At 38.2% G+C, this 22,693-nt stretch overlaps 1 protein-coding gene across 1 annotated transcript in view; it reads right to left on the reverse strand.

Annotated features, from left to right (window-relative positions):
- Window positions 1-22,693, reverse strand: part of LOC126236746 (nucleolar pre-ribosomal-associated protein 1) — a 171,466-nt gene that overhangs the window by 113,285 nt on the left and 35,488 nt on the right. Inside the window, exons 4-6 of the mRNA XM_049946281.1 lie at window positions 5,922-6,122; window positions 4,928-5,148; window positions 2,137-2,292 (exon numbers count right to left, since the gene is read on the reverse strand). Coding sequence (XP_049802238.1) covers window positions 2,137-2,292; window positions 4,928-5,148; window positions 5,922-6,122 — 578 coding nt within the window. The remainder of the gene's footprint in view (window positions 1-2,136; window positions 2,293-4,927; window positions 5,149-5,921; window positions 6,123-22,693) is intronic.

Below are 22,693 nucleotides of genomic sequence, written 5' to 3' on the forward strand. Positions count from 1 at the left end.
CCATCAAAGGCAGGGCTACCTGTGAAACCAATCATGTGGTCTACAAGCTAAGCTGCAACCACTGAGCTGTATTCTATGTGGATGTGACAATCAACAAGCCATTTGTCCACAAAAACGAGCACCTACAAACTATGGTCAAAAAACAGCAGGACCATTCCAATGCTGAGCAGGCCTCCCACACGATGTTCTTCATTACAATGACTGCTTCATCATCTGTGCCATCTGGATCCTTCCCATCAACACCAGATTTTCTGAATTGCGTAGGTGGGAACTCTCCCTGCAATACATCCTGCGTTCCCATAGCCCCTCTGGCCTCAACCTACGATAATTATTATCCCTACCCTTCTAATGCCTGCCCTGTTCCCATTGCAGCACTACACAGTCCTCCATTCCACAAATGCAACCTCAGTCTTTAGTTCTCTCCTTTCCTGCAAACCCCCCCCCCCCCTCCCCCTGTCTAACCTCCTGACTGCACCTAGCTCTCTCCACCTTGTCCCTGTATGCTCCCAGAACCAGCACTTTACCTTTCCTCATCCATACTCAGCCTGTATCTCCCCCTCCCCACCCCAGCCTCCTCGTTATCTCTGCTATCCATTTGCTTTTCCCGTCATGTGCTGCTGCTTGCAGTGTGGCCTCAACAGCCTGAGACTGTCATCGTGTGTGTGAGTTGCATTTGCATTAGTGTGTGTGCGTATGTTGTCTATCTCCAACGTAGGCCTTGTTGGCCAAAGCTCACTTTCTGACAATCTTTTGTTGTTCCTATCTGAGACTCAGCATCTCCACAATATGGTAAGTAGCAACTATCCTTTTCATAATATATAAATATGACTGGTCTTTTAGGCAAATGCACTCATTCAATATGGTTTCTTTTTAGGGTGTCGCTACATCCAAGCCCAGTAAGACAATCTGATAAAATAATAGGCGCAATTAACCAACTGTTGATAATATCAAGCCACAAATTTCCAGAAAAATAATGTTTGAAACAGGTCTCTTAATTTGTATGTCGACATCTGTCAAGCAACCACTGTGTGTTATATGCAAATCTAATGCTGTCACACTAATTCCTTCATTGGACTGTAAGAAAGAAATTACTCAGTGATTAGCAATTACATACAGATAAAATTGCACCTATTGAGGTTCATCTCATGCTGATATGATGAAAACGATACAAGTCAGGCCAGTCATCTTTTGTACATGCAGCACTGATATCTCTTGGATAGTTTGTTAAAAGTACTCTGTAGTTATGAAACCACCTACAATGTCTTTCACAAGTAACAATCTATGGTCATATAGCCTGTTGATATATTTTGCATGTGTAGAGATGTGGTGCAATCAAATGTTCAAATGTGTGTGAGTTCTTAAGGGACCAAACTGCAGAGGTTCAAATGGCTCTGAGCACTATGGGACTTAACATCTGAGGTCATCAGTCCCCTAGGACTTAGAACTACTTAAACCTAACTAACCTACGGACATCACACACATCCATGCCCGAGGCAGGATTCGAACCTGCGACCGTAGCGGTCGCTCGGTTCCAGACTGAAGCGCCTAGAACCGCTCGGCCACACCGGCCGGCAAACTGCAGAGGTCATCAGTCCCTAGATTTACACACTACTTAAACTAACCTATGCTAAAAAAAATACACACAACCACGCCCGAGGGAGGACTTGAACCTCCAGAGTGAGGGGCCGCGCAGTCAGTGACATGGCGCCTCTAACTGCGCGGCCACTCCGCACGCCATGGTGCACTCTTTTAACTATTAATATTACTAGTCAATCAGCTTTAAATTGCAGTGCTATGTGATTTAGGCATATCAAAAAAGGAGTACATGCAAAATGTATCAAAATGAAAGCCATGTATAATACCTATACCAAGTAACCAGATGGGGAATTGGAACCCTTCTCAACCCACACAAGAATCTTATTTGTTAAATACAACACTGCTTCATTTGGTTGGTCATGTTAGGAGACAATTTAAGTTATAAAATGACAATACTGTAGCTACAATCAAATTTATAAACTAAACAAACAAAGAATAAGGTTATTCTGTACCTATATTGAAACTAAAAGTCAGTCTTTCAATAGCAACAATACATCACAGTAGATTACATACTTTACGAACAAAAATTAAATGCACTACCTGTAGAACACCATACAGCACTGGATTTTGTTTATTACCGGATGTACCTAGGGTTCTATCTATGAATGCAATTCCATGCTTTCGAGAAGTGCACAGTACAATCAGGAACTCGTGCACTGATTCACACACCACAGATTTGCCTTCCTGTTCGTCTGTCTGTAAATCATAAAGGATAAACTGTACAAACAACAACAAAAACGGAAAACGTTCACTAGCATTTAAGAAAAACTCACAAGGATGGTATATGAAACATACCACAGTTTCTAACAATGGAAAAACCAGGATGGAATAATGCAATATCATGAAATGGATAGATTACGGCTCACCATATAGTGGAGATCCTGAAATGCAGATGGGCACAACAAAAAACAGTAAAACAAGTAAGCCTACAGCCAAAACGGCCTTCATCAGAATTAGACCACACACACACACACACACAAATACAACTCACACAGACATGCTCACAGTCTCTGGCCTTGGCAGCCAGAGAGACTGTAGGCCTGTGTGTGTGTGTGTGTGTGTGTGTGTGTGTGTGTGTGTGTGTGTGTGTGTGTGTGTGTGGGCGCGCGCGCGCGAGTGTGTGTGTGCACGAGTGTGTGTGTGTGCGCGCGCGAGTGCACATGTGTTTTATCTAATTCTGATGAAGGCCTTTTGGGTCGAAACCTTACTTGTTCGACAGTCTTTTTGTTGTGCCTATCTGCGACTCAGCATCTCTGCTATATGGTGAATAGTAATCTATCCTTTTAATAATATTGCATTATAAAACACAATTTCTGCGAGTTGTATCAAGGATGTTGGGTAATATGTATATCTCGTTATGCTCTGTATTTGCCTTCGGTAAATTGTGTGTGTGTGTGGGGGGGGGGGGGGGGCAACTAAAACAGCAGTGACTTTCCCTCTAAATACCCTAAAGGGCTTTCTAATTTGCCAGACTTGGACTGTTGCACAAAAGGATATGCTAGCAGATGACAAGAGCTTGGTGGTGGCAGTGGTTATTGCAGTATTTTTGTTTTGCAGACACAAAATCGTTGAAACCATTAGTGGCCACATCATTGTAGCTCATGGATTGCCTCAGCATATACCTTTTGTACAACGTCTTCCATCTAAAAAATTTTATCATCATTTTATGACACTACTATGAAAATGGAAGATTACTACACGCCATACAGAGGAAATGTTGAGTCGCAGACAGACACAATAAAAAGTCTGTCATATATGTTGAGCTTTTGGCCAAAAGGCCTTTTACTGAAGTAGATAACTATGCACTTTCAAACAAGTGCAATTCACACACAAACACGACCACTGTCTCTAGCCAACAAGTTGCGATTGTCTGAATGTGCATGTGTTGCCTACTGCAGGAAAAGGCCTTTCGGCCAAAAGCTCAACATATGTGGCAGTCTTTTTACTGTGTGTCTGCGACTCAACGTCTCTTCCTTATGGTGAGCAGCAATCATCATTCCACCTGGATTTTCCATTGTTTAAATTTATCATGATTTTTAACTATTTATAATCTTTAAGGTTACTGGTTACTTTTTTATGAGGAAACACAAGCTCACAGGAAAGACAAATTTTAGGATTACACATATGAAATTAAATAGATTTACCCTTTGACTGCTGTAGACGCACTGCATAATTATTGTGTAATGCTTGATGAGAAAAATACTGTGTTAGGGAAGGCAAATGAAGGATTTGAATTTGTATGGAGAATTCTGGGGAACAATAATGCACTTGGCACGTAAACAGCATACAAAGCATTAGTGTAACCTATTAAAGAGTGCACCCCCATGCAAGTGTTTAAGTGATTGCACATGGTCACATGCGTGCCCCCCCCCCCCCCCCATACACACAAACACAGACAGAAGAGAGAGAGAGGAGGGAGGGGGGGGGGGGAGAGAAAGTAATACTAACAAATGTAGTACTTTCAGAAAACAAGTAAACAAAGTCAGAAAGTCAAATGTGAACATTTCAGTTCCTCTTCGTAGGGAGAGGTGTCAAACGATAAGTGATAATGGTAGACAAATAACAATGGAAAGTAGTGAGTTGGTTTAAAGTTCATGATTCACAAGATAACCGAATCACAACTTTGAAATTTTAAATTCGATATGAAAGTCAAAAGTCTTAGTTAGAAATGGAGTAGAAAGGAATACAGTTGAACTAATCATGGTGCTTACTAACTGACATTCTATATGCATCCATCCTCAGGGGACCATACCCCAAGTTTCAGAAGTCATAGTAGAGGCACAGTGCTTCCAAGAAAGCTTTTGAGAATATTTGAACCATCCTGAACATGCCACTGTAAGAGGGGTAGCCATCAATTTGCCAGCTAAACAATGCTACAGTTATGTAGTTAAACCTGGTACCAAAGACAGGGATTCATGTCAAATTCTTATGAATGGCTTATATGAGAATTATTTCAAGCAGATAGCTTGAGAACTGACTCACCTTAGGTCTCCAAGGAACTAACAGACTTGAAGTTTTCGAGTGATGACAAAGGACTGAGAGCGTCATACTTAAAGCTTTGTGGTATTCATTCAATACCATAATTTCCAGTTATTTGTACTATACAGATTAAATGGATAACACAGTTAATAAATATGATTTCAATTACAAGGGAAAATGCATGTCAGCAAACTTCGACTGACTGCTTGTGTTAGAAATTCACTCTTCTTTCTTTTACAAAATGATTGTCAGATTAAACAAAAATACCTCAACCTGTTTCATTGAATTATAAAATAAGTATTAGAGTGGTTCATAGTGTGAATAGAACATTTATGACTAGCTCACAGCATACCTGTTGTATCAGACTATCAGCATCTCCTTTCCATTTCTGAGGACCTTTCCATTCATACAAGCCTATAAGAGACCGAATTATAGGAACACTAAATGTTCGCAATTTATTGGTCTTTGAGACTGATGGGTTTTCTAGCACTTTAGACCGTAATGTAGCTAATACCAGAACTACCAAGTCAGCACTATCATACAGAAGGCCAGGAATTATGCTGTTTATATATCCTGCAACAAACAGGATACATTTTATTATGCTACTAACGAAGAAAAATCACAGTTCATATTCCTGAAAAATCATTACACAAAAAATATACATAATACCGGTACATTGTGGAAACCAAAATAATAAAAATGCAGCATGTAATACACAAAAAAATAAATAGCACATAGGATTTTCTGTTTAGTTTCTCAAGAATCAAGAAGATCCGAAATTAGTGTGGGGATTTTGATAAAGGTGATTGGTGAGTCTGGAACTAGTATAAATAACAAGCATTCTTATTTTAACACTCTTCTTTTGCAGATATCATGAACTTTCTACATCTGTGTGTGTGGTAAATAAACAATCCATCATCTCTTTTGCAAATACCATACTCCTAGTCTTATACTGTGCTACTGTAATTTATTATTGATTAACAATGAGCTCTCCACCTTTCTCTAAACAAAATAATTCTCATACAAATGTGTTTCAAAAGGTGGTGACAACACACTTACCTTTATGATTAGGAAACCATATTATAAAAGAAAGTTATTAAATATGACATATCAAACAAAACAATGTATGTGAAATTACATATAATGTATAACAGCTGCAGATTCTGTATGGAGTATGTTCTTTTGGACACGTCTGAAAGAACAGACACCATGCATTCATACAATTCAAAAAAACAAAATAATATATATGTGCTTGCAAGGAGCAGCACATACATGGCTTCCCCCCCCCCCCCCCCCTCCAACACACACACAAGTAAATTAGCTAATTCTTATTTTCCTATGCTCACCTTTTCTATCAAGAAGCAGGCGAATAGTAAAATCCGATCCACTCACAAAGAATGACAATAAATAATGTATGAAGCAACTTCGCACGTTGTGTTTCTCCTCTGATGCCTGTGAATGTTTTACAAGAAGCTCCAAGACAGGAGGGCTCAGTGTTATTTGTACTGCCACCTCATGTGCCAGTTCAGAACTAACGGTCACAACAGCTGTAATAACAAACAATACATTCAAATGTTTATCAGTACTCAATAATTCTAAGCGAACTAAAAAGCAAAAGTGAGGCACTAGCAAAAAAAGGGGAAGGGGAGGGGGAAAGGGGGGAGGTGGGAACAGCAAAATAGTGACGTGTCCTCTCCCTTAAGCACCAATAAAATTTAAACATAACAATCCTTACAAAATACATATGGTGTACTTTAATAATTTGGATGCAAACAGTTACAACCTGGCAATGTGCTTAACATCAATTCTTTGCACATTTGAAAAGTGTGAACATCATATTTCCAATTTGGTGGATTTTGTTTGACAGCTGAATTCTCTGAGGTAGAATCATTTGGATTTATTTGTGAGTTTTTATGTGGTACCTCTATTTACGCAGGTCCCTTTGGATTGATTGGTGAAAAACTCAATGAGGAGAAGGTGAAGCTTTTTTTCACCATGTACTAACATCCGTGTATTTTTCAATTAATGACAATATTTTTGAACAGAATGACAGAGTGGTTATGGGTAGTCCTGTACCACCCACAGTTGCCAATTTTGCATAGAGGACTTCGAGGGTAGGGCAGTGAGGAATTCAGTTTTGCCATCAATGTGTTTCTGGAGGTATGCTGACAACACTTTTGTTGATGGCCCGAAGGAAGTACAACGGGACATAGAGTTCACTGTAAACCAACACACACCAATCGATTTCTGCATACAAATATTGTGATCCACTGAACCAACATGGTGGCATCCTGGTACGTAAACCATATGCTATTTCCGACACAGATAGTCTAACACAGGAACCTGCACACTTGGTGTCTGTGTTTAAGGAAAATGTATACTTGAGAAGCAGATTACTCAGACAATGGAGCCTGGACCATCCCAGAAGTGCACGAAGAGGAGCTCAGATCTGTGGCCTTTATTTCTCATGGGGTGGGGGGGGGGGGGGGGGCATATCCATTACGAATGAAAGAATTTTAATGAAATTTAAGATTAAGGATGTGTTTCGCCCAGCTGCCAACATTAGGGCATTACTTGCCTCTATGAAGGATGATTTGGGACTTAAGAAGCCTAGCACATAAATTTTACTTGTCACTGAGAGAAAACTTATATTGGCCAATCGATTCACATAGTTCAGGATAGTTGTGTGGAACATCGCTTACAACAGCCTCAAAAATGGCAGCAGCAAAATACTGCTTAAATGAGGGATACAATAAGATATTTAACAAGAACCTGATAGCTGCCAGAAAATCTAGTTTGTAGTATATTGTTTACAAATTAGAGTAGTAGACAATTCAATTAATAGAGACAGGATTTTACTGTTAATATAACATGGAATCCTGTATCATTTCTTATTAAAACACAAAATTTTTGGTGCACCCAGCCCAAGTGTTTGAGAATAGGCTGGGCTAAGTGTTAGAGAACAGTCACTGAACACTATACATAGTTAGCACTGTTGTTCTACTAGGGGCATCACCACAAGCTCAATCTTAGGGGCAACACCTGTGATGGGCTGCACATGCACCATGTTCAGAATGGGGACCAATACAGGATGATGAATTCAGGCCTTGGCATCAGTTTTCAGCACAACTCAGCTGCAATGGCAGAGGACACCACCAAGAAAACATCCAATATTTAGGAGTTAAAGGGGGTAGGACATCAAAGAGGCTGGCTGGGAGCAGGAGAGGCACCATAGGACTTATTACTTTCCACTGTCTATACTTTTACAAATAAATTCATAAAACTTTGCAGCATGACCAGGAAAGATTCAGGATTTACACTCATAGCAGTGAAAGTCCAAAAACATACCAAAATAAATTTTTTTTACATGTGAAATTTCATCATTTTTTAAAACTTACTATTGGCTGCACTTTTCTTCATAAGTAAGAGAGATTCTTCGATGAATTTTACACAGCATACAAACCATACTTACAGGTGTATGAAACTCTAGAATTTATTTAATTTATGAAGAAATGAATGAGCTGTTACATTTTAAATTTCATGTTTAGAAAAAAATTCAAATTTTACCACAGGTTTTAATAGATATGGAAAGTTCTAGAGTAATTTGCAATCTCAGAAAAATGAGGTGCCTCCAATGAAGCAATAATATTTTCAATAACTTAAAAACTGCAGAAGTTCATCTTTTACAGTAATGAAATATTTTTACAAGGAACCTTAGACCTAACAAATTTTAAACATTTCATGTATTGCACCACTACATCGTCCCTAAAACCTACATGTATGTATCAATTTTATTTATTAATTTAATATGACTCCTATGCACACTCATACCAGGCTGTTCACTCGAGATTTATTTCGTCATAAAATACGCCTGGAGAAATTGAAGAATCACATAATTTAATATGTTTTTAAACGTTTTTCATCATGGAAATGTTTGTCAGAATATCATATCGTCCACAGTAATATATTGTTATTTTTGGCAATAGCATTGTTTCAATGTGACTGCAGTTAATATAAAAAACCACTGTAATTTAAAAGTGGTCAACAGCTTATGTTAGCTGACACCACCATTGAAAAGTGTGCCAAAAGACACTTTTATTGAGGAGATATAAAATAAATGTTTAAACAATATTTAACGACATTTTGTTTTCTTTCAACATGAGTGCACTGCCACAAGAATGCTAGCTTTTTTTAACAAACCTTTATTTATACGTATTGTGAAAAGTCTGAGTGTTATAGAATGTTTATAATATTCCTTTATTAAATATTGTTGTAATGTACTAGTTTGATGCACGTAGTGGTAAAGTTGACTCAAAATCATGTCTGTACAACATAAGAATGATGTGTTTTTGGTGGAGATGCCCTTCTGCCAATAAAAGTTAGACAGTGGTGGAAGACTGCTGGAATCATGTGAAAACAGACACATTCTGAATAGGATGCCCAAGGAAGCAATTCTGGAAACTTTTATGTTAAATGAAACTATTGTGTTTCCAGAGGTTTGGACATAGGTGTGAACAAGGAGGAAGGCATGCTAGGGTAATCAGTGCACTTGTACAAAGCTGCTGTGCCAGGACGGCATAGCAGTTAACAGAACTGCCTAGTGAGCAGGAGACCCGGGTTCGAATCGTAGCCTTGGTACAAATTTTCATTTGTCACTTCAGTCCGCTTATATAGATCATAGATGTTTGAGACTTCAAAAGGTCTCTGGAACCATATGGTTTCATTTGATTAAAGCACCTATGCCTGGGTTTCAGGCATGTAGTTTGAGATCCTCTGCAATGCCGTTCAAGTTTAGGGGTAATACCTCATGGCAGAGGTGTAATTGAGAATCTGGATTGAGGAGGAAGGCGTGCTAGGGTAATCCATGCAGTTGCGTCAAGTCACAGTGCTGACTGCTAAGCAGGAGACCTAGGTTTGACTCAAGGGCTTGGTACAAATTTTCATTTGCTGTTTCAGTCTGCATATACACATCACTTATAAGTTATTTTTGGAAGGAGGAAGACCTGCCTATGGTAATGCGTGTTGTTCAGTCATGTTGGTGACAGATTCTGGGCAGTGTACGGCCACTACAATACTTTTAGCTGTGAAGGAACTCTTTTGCAAGGTCTGAAAATGCTCCAGTGCAAAACTTTAACTTTTCCGCTTGCATTTCAGATTTGAGAGCAGACAGATTATGAGTTCCTACTCATTACCACTTGTGTGTTATTGTGTAAACTGTCATACTTTGACTTATTTAAGCTATCAGATAATTTGTGTATTCTTGTCACAAAATACACTTAGTTTTTTGCAAGATTTGAATGACTATTTTGATTGAGGATTCTGCTAGGATTTTCTTAACACTCTGAACGCAACTTTACTGTGTTTTATAAGGATATCTTTCTGTCTGTGTTAAAACTGGTTATCACAGGTACGCTTTCTATTTACCTGAAGTTTATTTTCTTTAATAAACAATAATCAACAGAATTCCCCAGTATCACTTACATCAATTACTGACATTAGAATGGAACGCTTTTTTTATTAACTCTTCATTTGTCTTTTATTTAATATTTATGTTTATTTTGTTAATTCATAATTCTAGCCAATGCACTTAGTGTCTGACTGCAGGACTACAGCTAGAGGTTTTTATATGCAGCGAGTTATCTGCTGGGCGTGAAAGCAGAAGTGTGGCTTGACCCTACAAGATTATCAAGCTATTCACTTTAAACAGCATCATGCATAGCCCAATACCTATGGTACAAGCAAAATCAGGTAATACTGCAATGGGTCTGCTCGTACGGGATGCTGGGTGGAGCAGCCACAACTCAGCAACAGGATATCCCTTAAGTAACATTGCATAGTGTCCTGATCTTTCTTGCGTTTACATCTCTCTCAATTGCCAGCAAAACTATTTCACTGAATTTAAGTTACATTTGGTCAATGCCTACTAAGTTGGTTCAGAGGGAATGGAGAGTGTCCTTAGGAGGATGTCAACTGCATTTTTATCTGCTTTTTTAAATAGATATATTGTGTGTTTACTTTTGGTGGATTTAGATGTTACTGTATTCAATCTCGCTACAACAACCTTGGGATCACTAATTCCTGTATCTATCATGACACTCTCTATTTACTCTGAACTGTTTGTCACTAACATGTATAGTATCATTATCAAAACCATTTACACTTTGTGTGAGCTTCTCATTCATTGTTTAAAATAAATTATTATCAGGAAATGGCTAAAATCTTTCGTGCCATCCTACAAATGTTTGGAACGTAATGCTGTCACATTTCCACCAGGAAAGCAACATATTATTGTCTTTGCTGTCTGGCTTGCTTGTCATTAGGTGAAGTTGCATCCCATCTTTAACACACATTTTGACATTCTCAAGTATGCCATCCTAAGAAACCCAGTCTCACAATCTGCTATTCTTGGACAAAGGTCTTTTACTGCTCGGTATAGTCTCATGTTGTACATCTAAAAAAAGAATCAGTACCTACATTTAGAAGAAAAGACTGTGAGATGACTGTTATATAAATTAAAATGTCAAAGCTTGACTTTGTTTTCTAATCTCATGTGTAAAGTTAATCGAGAACTTTTAACCAAAAATCTCTCTTCTCCTAATGTATTTTGTGTAAGTACTTTTCCCTGCCACAAGCTAAACGTTCACATGTTGACACACTAAGATAGACTCAATAGCTCCATAGTTTTATTTGCAATCAATGTATGTTCACAGCATTCATATATTACTACTTGAATAATTATAGAAGCTCTTGCTACAGTAGGTCCATATCAAACTAAACCAATTAAACGATATCAGTTAAAAGAATGCAATAAACTTTGGTTCCCTTCATTTAGTGATACTACATACACAACTGTAATGGTATTTGCCCTTCTGTTAGCGACCACATTCTTCACCTAACATGGATAAAATCTCTGAGGGCATGCAGTTTACTTTGTGGCTTAATGCACACCATTTCCATCAACTGGCGTGATCATTAGGGAACTGTTCCGATGTTGGACGAAGCAGCAGTTTCATCTCATATGTCAAGATGTACTTTTTCCATTATATATAAATCTGCTCCAATTGTAATTGACAAATCCTTTATTTGGATAAAATCGTACTTGCAGCCCAGATTTTGGGATGGAAATCTCATCCTCATGTGCTACAAAAAGCAAGGATAACTGTGAAGAGGTATTCTTCATAAAACTGATTAACATTAAAAGAGGCCATACAAATGTGATCATCAGGTTATGCCTCGATTATGTATGAGAATGTCATACCAGTCATGCAAAAAATCCAGCAAATTTATCAAGTAGCATGTGAGGTTCCATGCTGGTGAGGCATAAAAATATTCTCTGAGACAACCGGTACACCTTTTATTTTTGTCATCAGTCTTCTGAATAGTTTCATGCAGCCCACCATGAATTCATCTCCTGTGTTAACCTTTTCATCTGTTAATAAGACTTGCAATCTAAGTCCTCAATTACTTGCTGGATGTATTCCAATCTCTGTCTTCCTATACAGTTTTTACCACCTACAGTTCCCTCTAGTAACATAGAAGTTATTCCCTGTTCTCTTAACAAATGTCCTGTCATCCTGTTCTTCTTGTCGGTGTTCTCCATATGTTCCTTTTCTCACTGATTCTGCAGAGAACCTTCTCATTTCTTATATTGTCAGTCCACCTAATTTCCAATATTCTTCTGCAGCACCCCATCTCAAATGCTTTGATTCTCTTCTGTTCTGGTTTTCCCACCATCCATGTTTCACTACCATACAATGCTACGCTCCAAATATACATTCTCAGAAATTTCTTCCTCAAATTAAGGGCTATGTCTGATACAAGAAGACTTGTCTTGGCCAGGAATGTCCTCTGTGCCAATGCTAGTATGCTTTTTATGTCCTCCTTGTTCTGTCCATCATGGGATTTTTGCTGACTGGGTAGCAGATCTCCTGAACTTCGTCTACTTTTTGATTACCAATTCTGATGTTAAGTTTATCGGTATTCCCATTTCTGGTACTTCATTGCTTTTGTCTTTCTTCTATTTACTTTCAAACCATATTCTGCACTCATTAGACTGTTCATTTCATTCAAGACATCCTGTAATTCTTCTTCACTTCCACTGAGGATACTAACGTCGTTGGCAAATCTTACCACTGACATCCTTTCACCTTGAATTTTAATCCCACTCTTGAACCTCCCTCTCATTTCAGTCATTGCTTCTTCGACTGAGCAGCACGGGTGCAAAACTGCATCCCTGTCTTAAACCCTTTTTAATCCGAGAACTTCATTCTTGGTCTTCCACTCTTATTGTTCCCTCTTGGTTCTTGTATGTATTGTATATTATCCATCTTTCCCTATGGCTTACCTGTTTTCCTCAGAATTTTGAACACCTCCACCATTTTACATTGTTGAACACTTTTTACAGGTCAACAGCACCTATGAATGTGTCTAGCACTACCATATGTCCGAGGTTCTCACCACCCCCCTGGCCTTAATTTATGTTAATTCATTCCGTCTCAGCATTTCTTCACAGTAACTACTCTTTTCTTCACTCTGTTTTAGTTTTCTACAGCTTTCATTGTCCTACACATCTATTTTTCACAACCGGACTCCCACCTCCGTTATGTAAAATGCACTTAGCTTTTCACTCTTATTAACTCGTGCATGATGTTTAAGCAGTAATCTCTGTCTTGCACATTACCCTGTCTTCCACCTTTAAGCTCTCAGTGTCTGCCATCAATGTCCTATCCCTGTGGTACAAACTGACCTGCAGTCCCTCCTTAAAACCTCCTCAGGCCCTTCATAAGGATTAACACCTCAGTCCATAGACCTTCTCACCCACCCAACCCATGCACCCCAACCTTTTACCTTCTTCTTAAGATCCACAAACCCAATCATCCTGGCCATCCTTTAGTTGCTGGCTTCAAATCACCCACCAAATGTATATCTGCCTTAGTTGATCAGCACCTGTAACCCATAGTACAAAGACTCCCCTCCTATATCAAAGATACCAACCATTTCCTAGATCGTCTGAAATCCGTGCCAGTCCCACTCCCACCATACATTTTGCTTATCACTACTGATGCCACCTCCCTCTATACCAATATCCCCCACATACACGGTTGGTCTGCTGCTGAACATTTCCTCAGTCAGCGCCCACCTGATTCTGAACCTATGACAACCTCCCTACTCACCTTAATCCACTTTATGCTTACCAACAACCTACTTCACCTTTGAGGGGCAAACTTACAAACAGATCAGGGGTACAGCCATGGGAACCAGGAGGCTCCTTCCTATGTCAACCTTTTCATGGGCTTTCCTGGACCCCATATGTCTTCAGCCCATGGTTTGGTTTAGATACATTGATGATATCTTTACCATGTGGAGGCATGGTGAGACTGACCCGTTAAATTCATGGAATCTCTGCATACCTTCTCCTGATGAACTTTCACATGGCCCTATTCCGAATCCCATGCCACATTCCTTAATGTTGAACTCATCCTCACTGAAGTCCAGCTACAAACTTCTGTCCACATTAAACCTACCAACAAACAATGTACTTACATTTTGACAGTTGCCATCCTCTCCATGCCAAATGTTCCCTCCCGTACAATCTTGGCATTTGAGGCAAATGTATTTGTTCAGATGCAGACTATTTACAGCAATACACCACAATTCTCACCTAACCTTCACTGCACATAATTACCCCACCAGCCCAGTTCAAAAGCAGATTTCCTGGGCCATCATGTTCAATCATGGTACTGCTGAACCCTCCAAAAAATAACTTCGGAGCACACCATTGGTGACTTGGTATAACGCTGGTATGGAATGTATTAATCTGCTACTTTGACAGGGATATGATTTCCTAAAATCATGCCCTCAAATGAGGTCCATTCTGACTTAAATTTTGCCCACCACATCTAGAATAGCGTTTCGTCACCCTCCCAATCATTGCAATATTCCTGTCAGACCCTATGCTCCTTATGCACCCATTTCCCTACCCTATGGCTCCTACCCTGTGACCAACCATGCTGAAAGACTCTCCCTATGCACCCTCCTACCACCACTTATAGTAGCCCTGTAACTGGCAAAGCATTTTCTATCAAAGGGAGAGCCACCTGTGAAGTGATACATCATATACCAGCTGTTGTGTAAACACGGTTCGGCCTTTTGCATGACTACAACCAAATTATCAATTACGATGAAGGGGTAGAGGCAGAGGCTGTATACTGGCAATACACAATATCCTGTTGCAGAGCATTCTCTAGAACATGACAATCATTACTGTGATGCTTGTTTCACCACATGCGCCATCTAAATTTTTGCCCCAGACACCAGTTTCTCAGAACTCCACAGGTAGGAACTAGCACTATCATATGTCCTTGGTTCTCACCACCCCCCTGGCCTTAATTTATGTTAATTTCTTCCATCTCAGCATTTCTTCACATTAACTACTCTTTTCTTCATTCTGTTTTAGTTTTCTACATCTTTCATTGTCCTACACGTCTATTTTTCACCACTGCACTCCCACCTCTATTACGTAAATTGCACTTAGCTTTTCACTCTTATTAACTCGTGCATGATGTTTAAGCAGTAATCTCTGTCTTGCACATTACCCTGTCTTCCACCTTTAAGCTCTCAGATTTTCAAATCTCATCCAATGCAGTCCCCAACAATCAGTATTTCCTTCTCATCATGCGCCGAGAGGCTTCCCTGACCCGCAGTTCTGGATGACTTTCCTGAAATTTACCCCTTTTCCTTGAGCTCTCCAGTCCTTTTCCTTCACCTCTCTTTCTTCCCCTTCAACCCTTCTGCCTGAAAAAGGAGCCACTGACTCCAAAACTTTGCCTAATTACAACCTTCTTTTATATGTGTGTGTTCTGCTGCTGCTTGGTAAGTAGATTTTCTGTCCTGACATATTTTGCTATTACCACTCAATAATGTCTTACAAAAAAATTTTCAGGGGTAATTCATCACTTACAAAAAAGTGTTAATAGTACAAAAGTGAGCAGTAAGAAAAATGTATAGTATTCTCCCTAGTGTATCATGCTGATACCTCTTCAAGGAATTCAGCATTTTAACTGCGCCATCAGAAGTCATATATTCACTGCAGTTTGAAAAGCACAGTGATGTTCATACCTACAACACTAGAGGGAAAGATGGCATTTAGTACCTTTTGTTAAAGCCGCCAGTGACTCAGAAAGGAGTTCAATATGCAACAACAAAAAGTTTTTATCATTTTCCCAATATCATACAAAGTGTGACAGGTAACGAAGTAAGTTTTAAATCTAATTTAAAATCATTTCTCCTTGACTACTTCTTCTATTTCACTGATGAATGTCTTGAGTAACTAGTAGCCAGTAAATGAAAAAAAATTAGGGTAGTTTTATGTGTAGGACTACAAAAATAATGTATTCATTAATATTAACACCAATCATATATATACATGTGTACATATCCTGTAAACTGACTTGTTCCACATCATTTTGATAAAAGAATTGTTCAAATGGTCTATGGAACATGGATCTAACTAAATAACTAACTTTAGCTGATGATTATGGGGCAGTCATGTTAGCTTTTTATCAAGGTAGAGTTCCAAAAGTCTTTTATGCTTTTGAAAGATAGCAGGTAAATGATGCTGAAATAACTACAAAGTAGGTCGCAAGGTGTTCAAAAAGACACACCGGTTCAAATATCACCACAGAGGATGAGATCTGGAACAGCTGTTGATCTTTGGTGGCCCATAAGACTACAGAATATTTCCCACAATCAGGATGAAGAGGCAAATGTTCCCAAGAAGGAGATGTAGCATTCTCACGATTCAATCTTTTTGTGTTTAATTAGCTACCGAGCCTTAGCACAGAGCTGCTTAAAAGTGATGAGCATGGTTTGTGAAGAAACGTCCAAGAATCATGAATTGCTGTTTTAATGTTGTTGGTCTACCACAGCACCAATCGGCAGTGGAGGGGCCTGTAGTAGAAAAGGTAATAGCAATTCCAGCGGTGCAGACAATTGTGTTGGAAACATCTCCCATAAACCCACTGATGCAATCTGACTGAGAAGGGTTGCAGATGACAGCAGAAGCACACAATTGCCAGTTGGCTCTTCAAAACTACCATCTTGGCAACTGGTCTGTTGGGAAGTAACAAGGAAGTGACAGGATTACTGGAATGTGATCAATGTGATGAAGATTGTCATGTAGTGACCATTCTAGCAAAGCCACGTGACTGGAGCCAGAAAGGTGCCATGGGCAGCACTGAAATGTCCCATGGAGCAGTCCTGAATCATGTGAGAGCTTATCTGTGCTGCAAGGTGTAGGATACAAAAGGGAGTGGACAGGCCAAGGGCACACAGTTGGTGACTCTTTCAGGCACTGGCTGGCATCTGGTTCTTGTCTGTGGAATTCCAAGTAGAGAATTCCTGAATGGATGCCCTGCCATCAGTAGCCATTGGATGAAGATGCTGATTCTCTGGCTGTGTGCAGGGAGTCAATGCTCCTGCAAATGAAAATTCAGGAACCATGAGAGGGGAGGCCTCTTGCCCCCATGATCTAATTTACATGCACAGCTACCAGAGGTCTATGTGGAAGTAGTAAATAGCATACCCTGGCCACAATAGTAGCAACAGTAGATATCATTGGGCAGTACATGAACAATCATATTTGTTTGTGAGCATCAAATAACAAGACATAATTGGACACTTGCGGTTCCTGAATTATGCATTCTTTAATTAGGGTAGTACATTTCAGGGATTTGGAAAGTCGTCATTTCCACAATTAACACAGACAGCTGGTAGCAACATGGGAGTTCTTACGTAGCAGTCAACCACAGACTCCACAGGTCGGGTCATATGTACATTGGCAAACCATATGCCCAAAGTGTTGGCATTCAAAGCATGGCATCGGTGTGCATCATTCTACGTCAAATCATGGAAGTCGTGTCACCTATCATCTCAGATTTTCCTGAAACTTTGCACATTTGCTTACACTTATAACATGAGAACTTGTGCAAAATCTTTTTTTCTCTCAGACTAATACTTTTTTTGTATCAAATTTTAAATGTAATGATATTCTGATAACCAGGCTCCGCAAAAATGTCAATGCAAAATGACACTTACCTACATGAATGCTCGTAACTCAGGTGTTTATGAAGCTTTTGATATGCAATTTTTTTCATAAGTTACGAGAAGCACATACTTAACATACATGTAAATATTTAAGCAGTAAAGTTACAAAGAACAATACAAAAAAATTTGTCGCTTTCCAATTTCTGGAAAAAGTACAGACATGTTGAAAAATGCTTATATCACAATCCTCCAATCTGGTGCGAACTTATAATTGGTCTTAAATAATTCCCAAGACGGTACACATTGTAATAAAATAAAATTATTAATGTGTTTTCTATGAATGGACACAGAAATAAATCTGAAATCACAATACTTTGTGTTCTGATGAAAAAAAATAATAATTCTAAGTAAGATCATCTATACCTGACACCCATTGCTTCAGATTTTCATGAAACTTTTTCTACTTGTTACTTTCTGCATGGCAATAGTCAATGTAAAAAAAGGGGGAAAAAAGGGAAATTTTTTAGAGACATAAATGCCACAACTGAAGTTCGTCATTTGGATTGCATTACTTCAGACAAAAATTAATAATAACAGAAAGTATCTGATTTTCAACAAATCAGTCATACTTCCCAAGATATCACAGAAGGGGTGTATCTTTATTGCAAAAAAAAAAAAAAAAATAAAAAATTAATAAATACTCTTGACTTAAGGGAACACAGAAAATCAACTTAAGCTATTGTGGTCCAAACAATGAATTTTAAATATGTAAATAATATGTAAAACACTTTCTGACAGCTGATACAAGGTTTGTTTGTATCAAAACTCTGATACTAAAAAAATCTCATCTCATCATTGAGATCATTCAAATCAGATTATGTAAATTGACAACCTATTGTAAGGCTGCCTGATGAAATTACAGAGCCAAAAGTTATATATTTAATGGAAACATTTTCATTCCACGGGTTAGATTTATTTAGGGTGTCTAATTAGGATCTTTAAACAACAATTATTCTAGCCACACTAACGTTAATTTAAAATGTACATGTTCAGAAAAGAATGACTCTACTGGTCCAGGTGGTTAGAGAAAAAGTAGTTCAACATCTCCTCTTTCGTCACAGACATTTCTGACGAAGGCAAAGTACCACCTGTCACCATATACAGCAGCTACAAAAGAATTTTGTTGAAGACGAGAGCATGTCCATTGTGGGGCATTTTCACTGAATGCAAAAATCAAGGAAGGCTTTCCTAAAGTTACTCTTCTAATCTCTAAAGAATCACAAGGAAGTGGTTTGTAATGGTGAAAATTCCTGGTACCAGGTATTGTGTGGGTTGTTGAAAATCTCTTCTTGATGTTCTTGAATAGCAAATCTACAGCAAATTTCTCTAAGAAGTGAAAAAAAAAAAAAACATTTGTCAATATTAGCTTTGCAGAAATGGTAAACACCAGAGGCAGTTGTTATTTGTGCGTCGTCTACTAGCTGAGGACCAGTTCTTCTCAATATACATTTTATACCTCCTGCCAAACCATCACACACAGATTTATTGTGACTATTAGCAAAAACGAAATGCTCATCATCAATAGAAAAATCATTTTTATGCTCATTCAAATTTTTAAAGCTTTTTCTATTCTTATACTGAGTAGCACATCCATCGGTGAAATAATGCACTTTCGTCACTTGCAGGTAATGCTCTGCCAGCCATTTAAACATTTCTTTCTGGACAGCATTTACAAATCCTACATCATGTTCCATATCATCACTTATAAAGCAGTGGCTCACTATTACCAATTTACTTTCTTCATAAACACACACGGGATGGATAGTACACTTATATATAAATGAGTGTTGTTTAAGTCCCTGTAATTTTGTTACCAACAAGCTGATGTATTCACTAAGAGCAGCAGACTGCTTTACCAATTCTGCCTGATGACCTGTGTTTATCCATTGGCTGAACTCAATTTCATCATCAGCATCTTTGTAAGCTAACTTCTGCCTTAATAATTGTGACAGTTTGTCATCACTGGGACAGTTATCACAGTGATTAAGCATGCAGTCATATACAAGAAATGTTATAAGTTCTTTCATGTTTCTTCAATGTGTTATGTATCTAAAAGCAGTTTTACATTTTGGTAGATCTCTCTCTCTCTCTCTCTCGCTCACACACACACACACACACACACACACACACACACACACACAGAGAGAGAGAGAGAGAGAGAGAGAGAGAGAGAGAGAGACACTCAGCAGCACCAGCTAAAATACACCATTTCAATCTTAGTGAACAAAATTTAGAAAGACCAAAGTTAATGTTTGTATTCTCCCATTTAAAACAAGAGTATAGTTCTCTTAAGTTATGAAGGATGAGTCTTTTTTGCATATACACATTCTTCTGAATGCTAACTTTGTCTTTTGCTCCGGCTAACATTCGAGTATATTCATCAATTTGGTAGAAATCAGTGGCAATGTTTACCACTTCATCAGCAATAACTTTCCCCCTTTTTGGTTTCCTTGCTTATCAAACCACACATACTCATTAACATTGAATTCTGACTTTATGTTTTCTTTTGACCAAGAGGATGGAGCTATAGTCAAAATTTGAATTTTTTCAGGTACTCTTACACTAGCCATTTTTTCTTTAATTAACAATATCATGGCATCAACACCTTTGGCTTTCTTACCAAATTCACTGTCAAATTTTTCTTCTCTATGGTCATAATCTTCAATACTGCAATCTAACGCCTAACACACTTTTCTTTCCAAAACATGCTTCACTTTTTCTAGCCTTTTTTTTTTGCCACATGGAGCCTTGCTGTGAATTGGAATACAGTGAATTTTTAAGGAAGAGCACCCCACATCATGTAAAGTTTTATTTGCATCCTCAATACTTTGACTTTTTAGTATTGATTTATGAAATGTCACCTCAGGGGCATCTGCATCACTTTCATTTCTATCACTGATGTCAGTTTTCTGTTCATTAATCTTACAAAATGTTGTGCACAGTTTTTGGCCTGGTTTTACACAGATTCTTTTAGCACTTAATGTTTTAGGCAATGACAAGCAAACTGACCTTAAAGATTATTTTCACTGTTTGTCTGTGTTTTTTGAAAGAACCACAACAAGTTCTTTGGTGACTTTCAAAAAATTTTAAGTAATAGTATCTGCGACACCCACATATAGTAGCACTTTCTTGATCTCGTGGAAAGCTTATATTGGATCGCAGCAATATCAAATCTCATTGGTCTTCAGTCAGCTCTTCTATTTTTTGTAGAGTTTTTACTAAGGTATGGGTTGTAGAATGACATGGTGTTTTTAGTAATTTTCCAACAGTGCATGAATCCACATTTTCCACTGCAATTGCCTGAGCACTAATTCACTTAAGACATCCTTTATACAAGTGGAATGTCTCAAAGAAAGTCAAAGAGCAACTGAGGCCAAATAGGCTAATTGTTGCATTCCAGTTATTCTCAACTAAGAATTTCAGCAATTGTTGCATTGTTTTCGAATTAGTCAAATGAAAGGAAGTTAATTTTCACACTTAAAGTTAACTTGCCTGCCTAGAATGAGTTATACTTAAATATGTTAATTTGATACCCTTGCATCAGAGGCATTGAGTGGATGAACTTCTTAAAATGAGACTTTTCCATAACAGTAAAAAGTATTTTGATTTCAGACTGTGTGTCAATTAGCAGAAGACCCATTCAAATTTTTATTTCATTAGAAAACTTGCAATCTAGTGGATTCTTTTGAGACCAAAATCAGGTTCCCAGCAGGTTGGAGAAATGTGACATAAGCATTTTTTCACTTCATTGCAATTTTTCTGAAATAAAAAATTGACATACATTAATATTCTTTAAAAAATTTCTTTATGATTTTACTGCTTAAATAATTATATGTCTGTTAAGTATGTGCTTCGCTTAACTTATGAAAAAAATTCCAAAACATAAGCTTCATAAACACCTGAGTTATGGGCATTTATGAAGATAAGTACCATTATGCACTGACATTCTTGCAGAGCTCAATTATCAGAATATCACTACATTTAAAATTCAATATAAAATAAAGTTGTAGTCTGAGACCAAAAAGATTTTGCAGAAGTTCCTGTTATAGGTATAAGCAAATGTGCGAATTTTTGTGAACATTTGAGATAGATGGTTACAAATCCTTGAATTATTGCATGTTTTGATGTGGAAATGACCCTGTTGCACATCACAGTGGTAAATCATGATTATCATCTCCTCTGGAGAATTCCTCTCAAATGTAATGATGAATGTGCCAGTTTCAACTTTGTTGTCTGATACATCTCGATGTACATAACATACAAAATGGATCCCACAATTATGCAAGTGTTCGTGTAGCCTTCACAAGTCTGCACCTACTGGGCTACAATGGTTATATAGACTGCTAAGATGCATATGGACTTAGAAATGTGTGCCTGAAGAATAGGGAAAGGGAATAATAATTCCAGTGTTCAAGAACAGACAGAAAAATATGTGAAAACTGTGAAGGGATACAACTCGTATCAAAAGTAGCAAAAATGATGAAGAGGATACAGGAAGCAAGACTGAGGGAAAAAGTGGAAGGTCAGTTGAAAGAGGAGCAGTGTGGCATTTGACATGGTAAATCAACAGTGGACCCAATCTTTAGCATGAGATAGTTGATGGAAAGACATTGGGAGTATGTCAAAGATCTGGTGGTGATATTTCTTGTTTACTGAAGGTTTACTATAGTGTCCTCAGAGAAAGTTATGGGAAACCTTAAAAAGAAATGGAGTTAGAAAAGAAATGATTGAAATCCTTCAAGCAATGTATGACAAAAGCTTCAGCAGTGTCCACAGAAATAGTCTGAAGAAGCAATTGATTCAGGAATGTTAAAGGAGTGAGGCATGAGAGTGTGGTGTCACCATCATTATTTATAATGGTTGAAATGCAACGTTGGTGGTTTTTTGGTGGTATATTTGTTATGATTCCTTTGCACAACCTGCAACCCTTTGATGTTATATGTTAATACAATTATTTAGTAAATTTCTCTCGGTCACCGTTCTTGATGTTTTCTGTGGGGGCCCTGCTAGTCAG

The sequence above is a fragment of the Schistocerca nitens genome, chromosome 2, assembly GCF_023898315.1.
Source record: "Schistocerca nitens isolate TAMUIC-IGC-003100 chromosome 2, iqSchNite1.1, whole genome shotgun sequence".
Taxonomy (NCBI): domain Eukaryota; kingdom Metazoa; phylum Arthropoda; class Insecta; order Orthoptera; family Acrididae; genus Schistocerca; species Schistocerca nitens.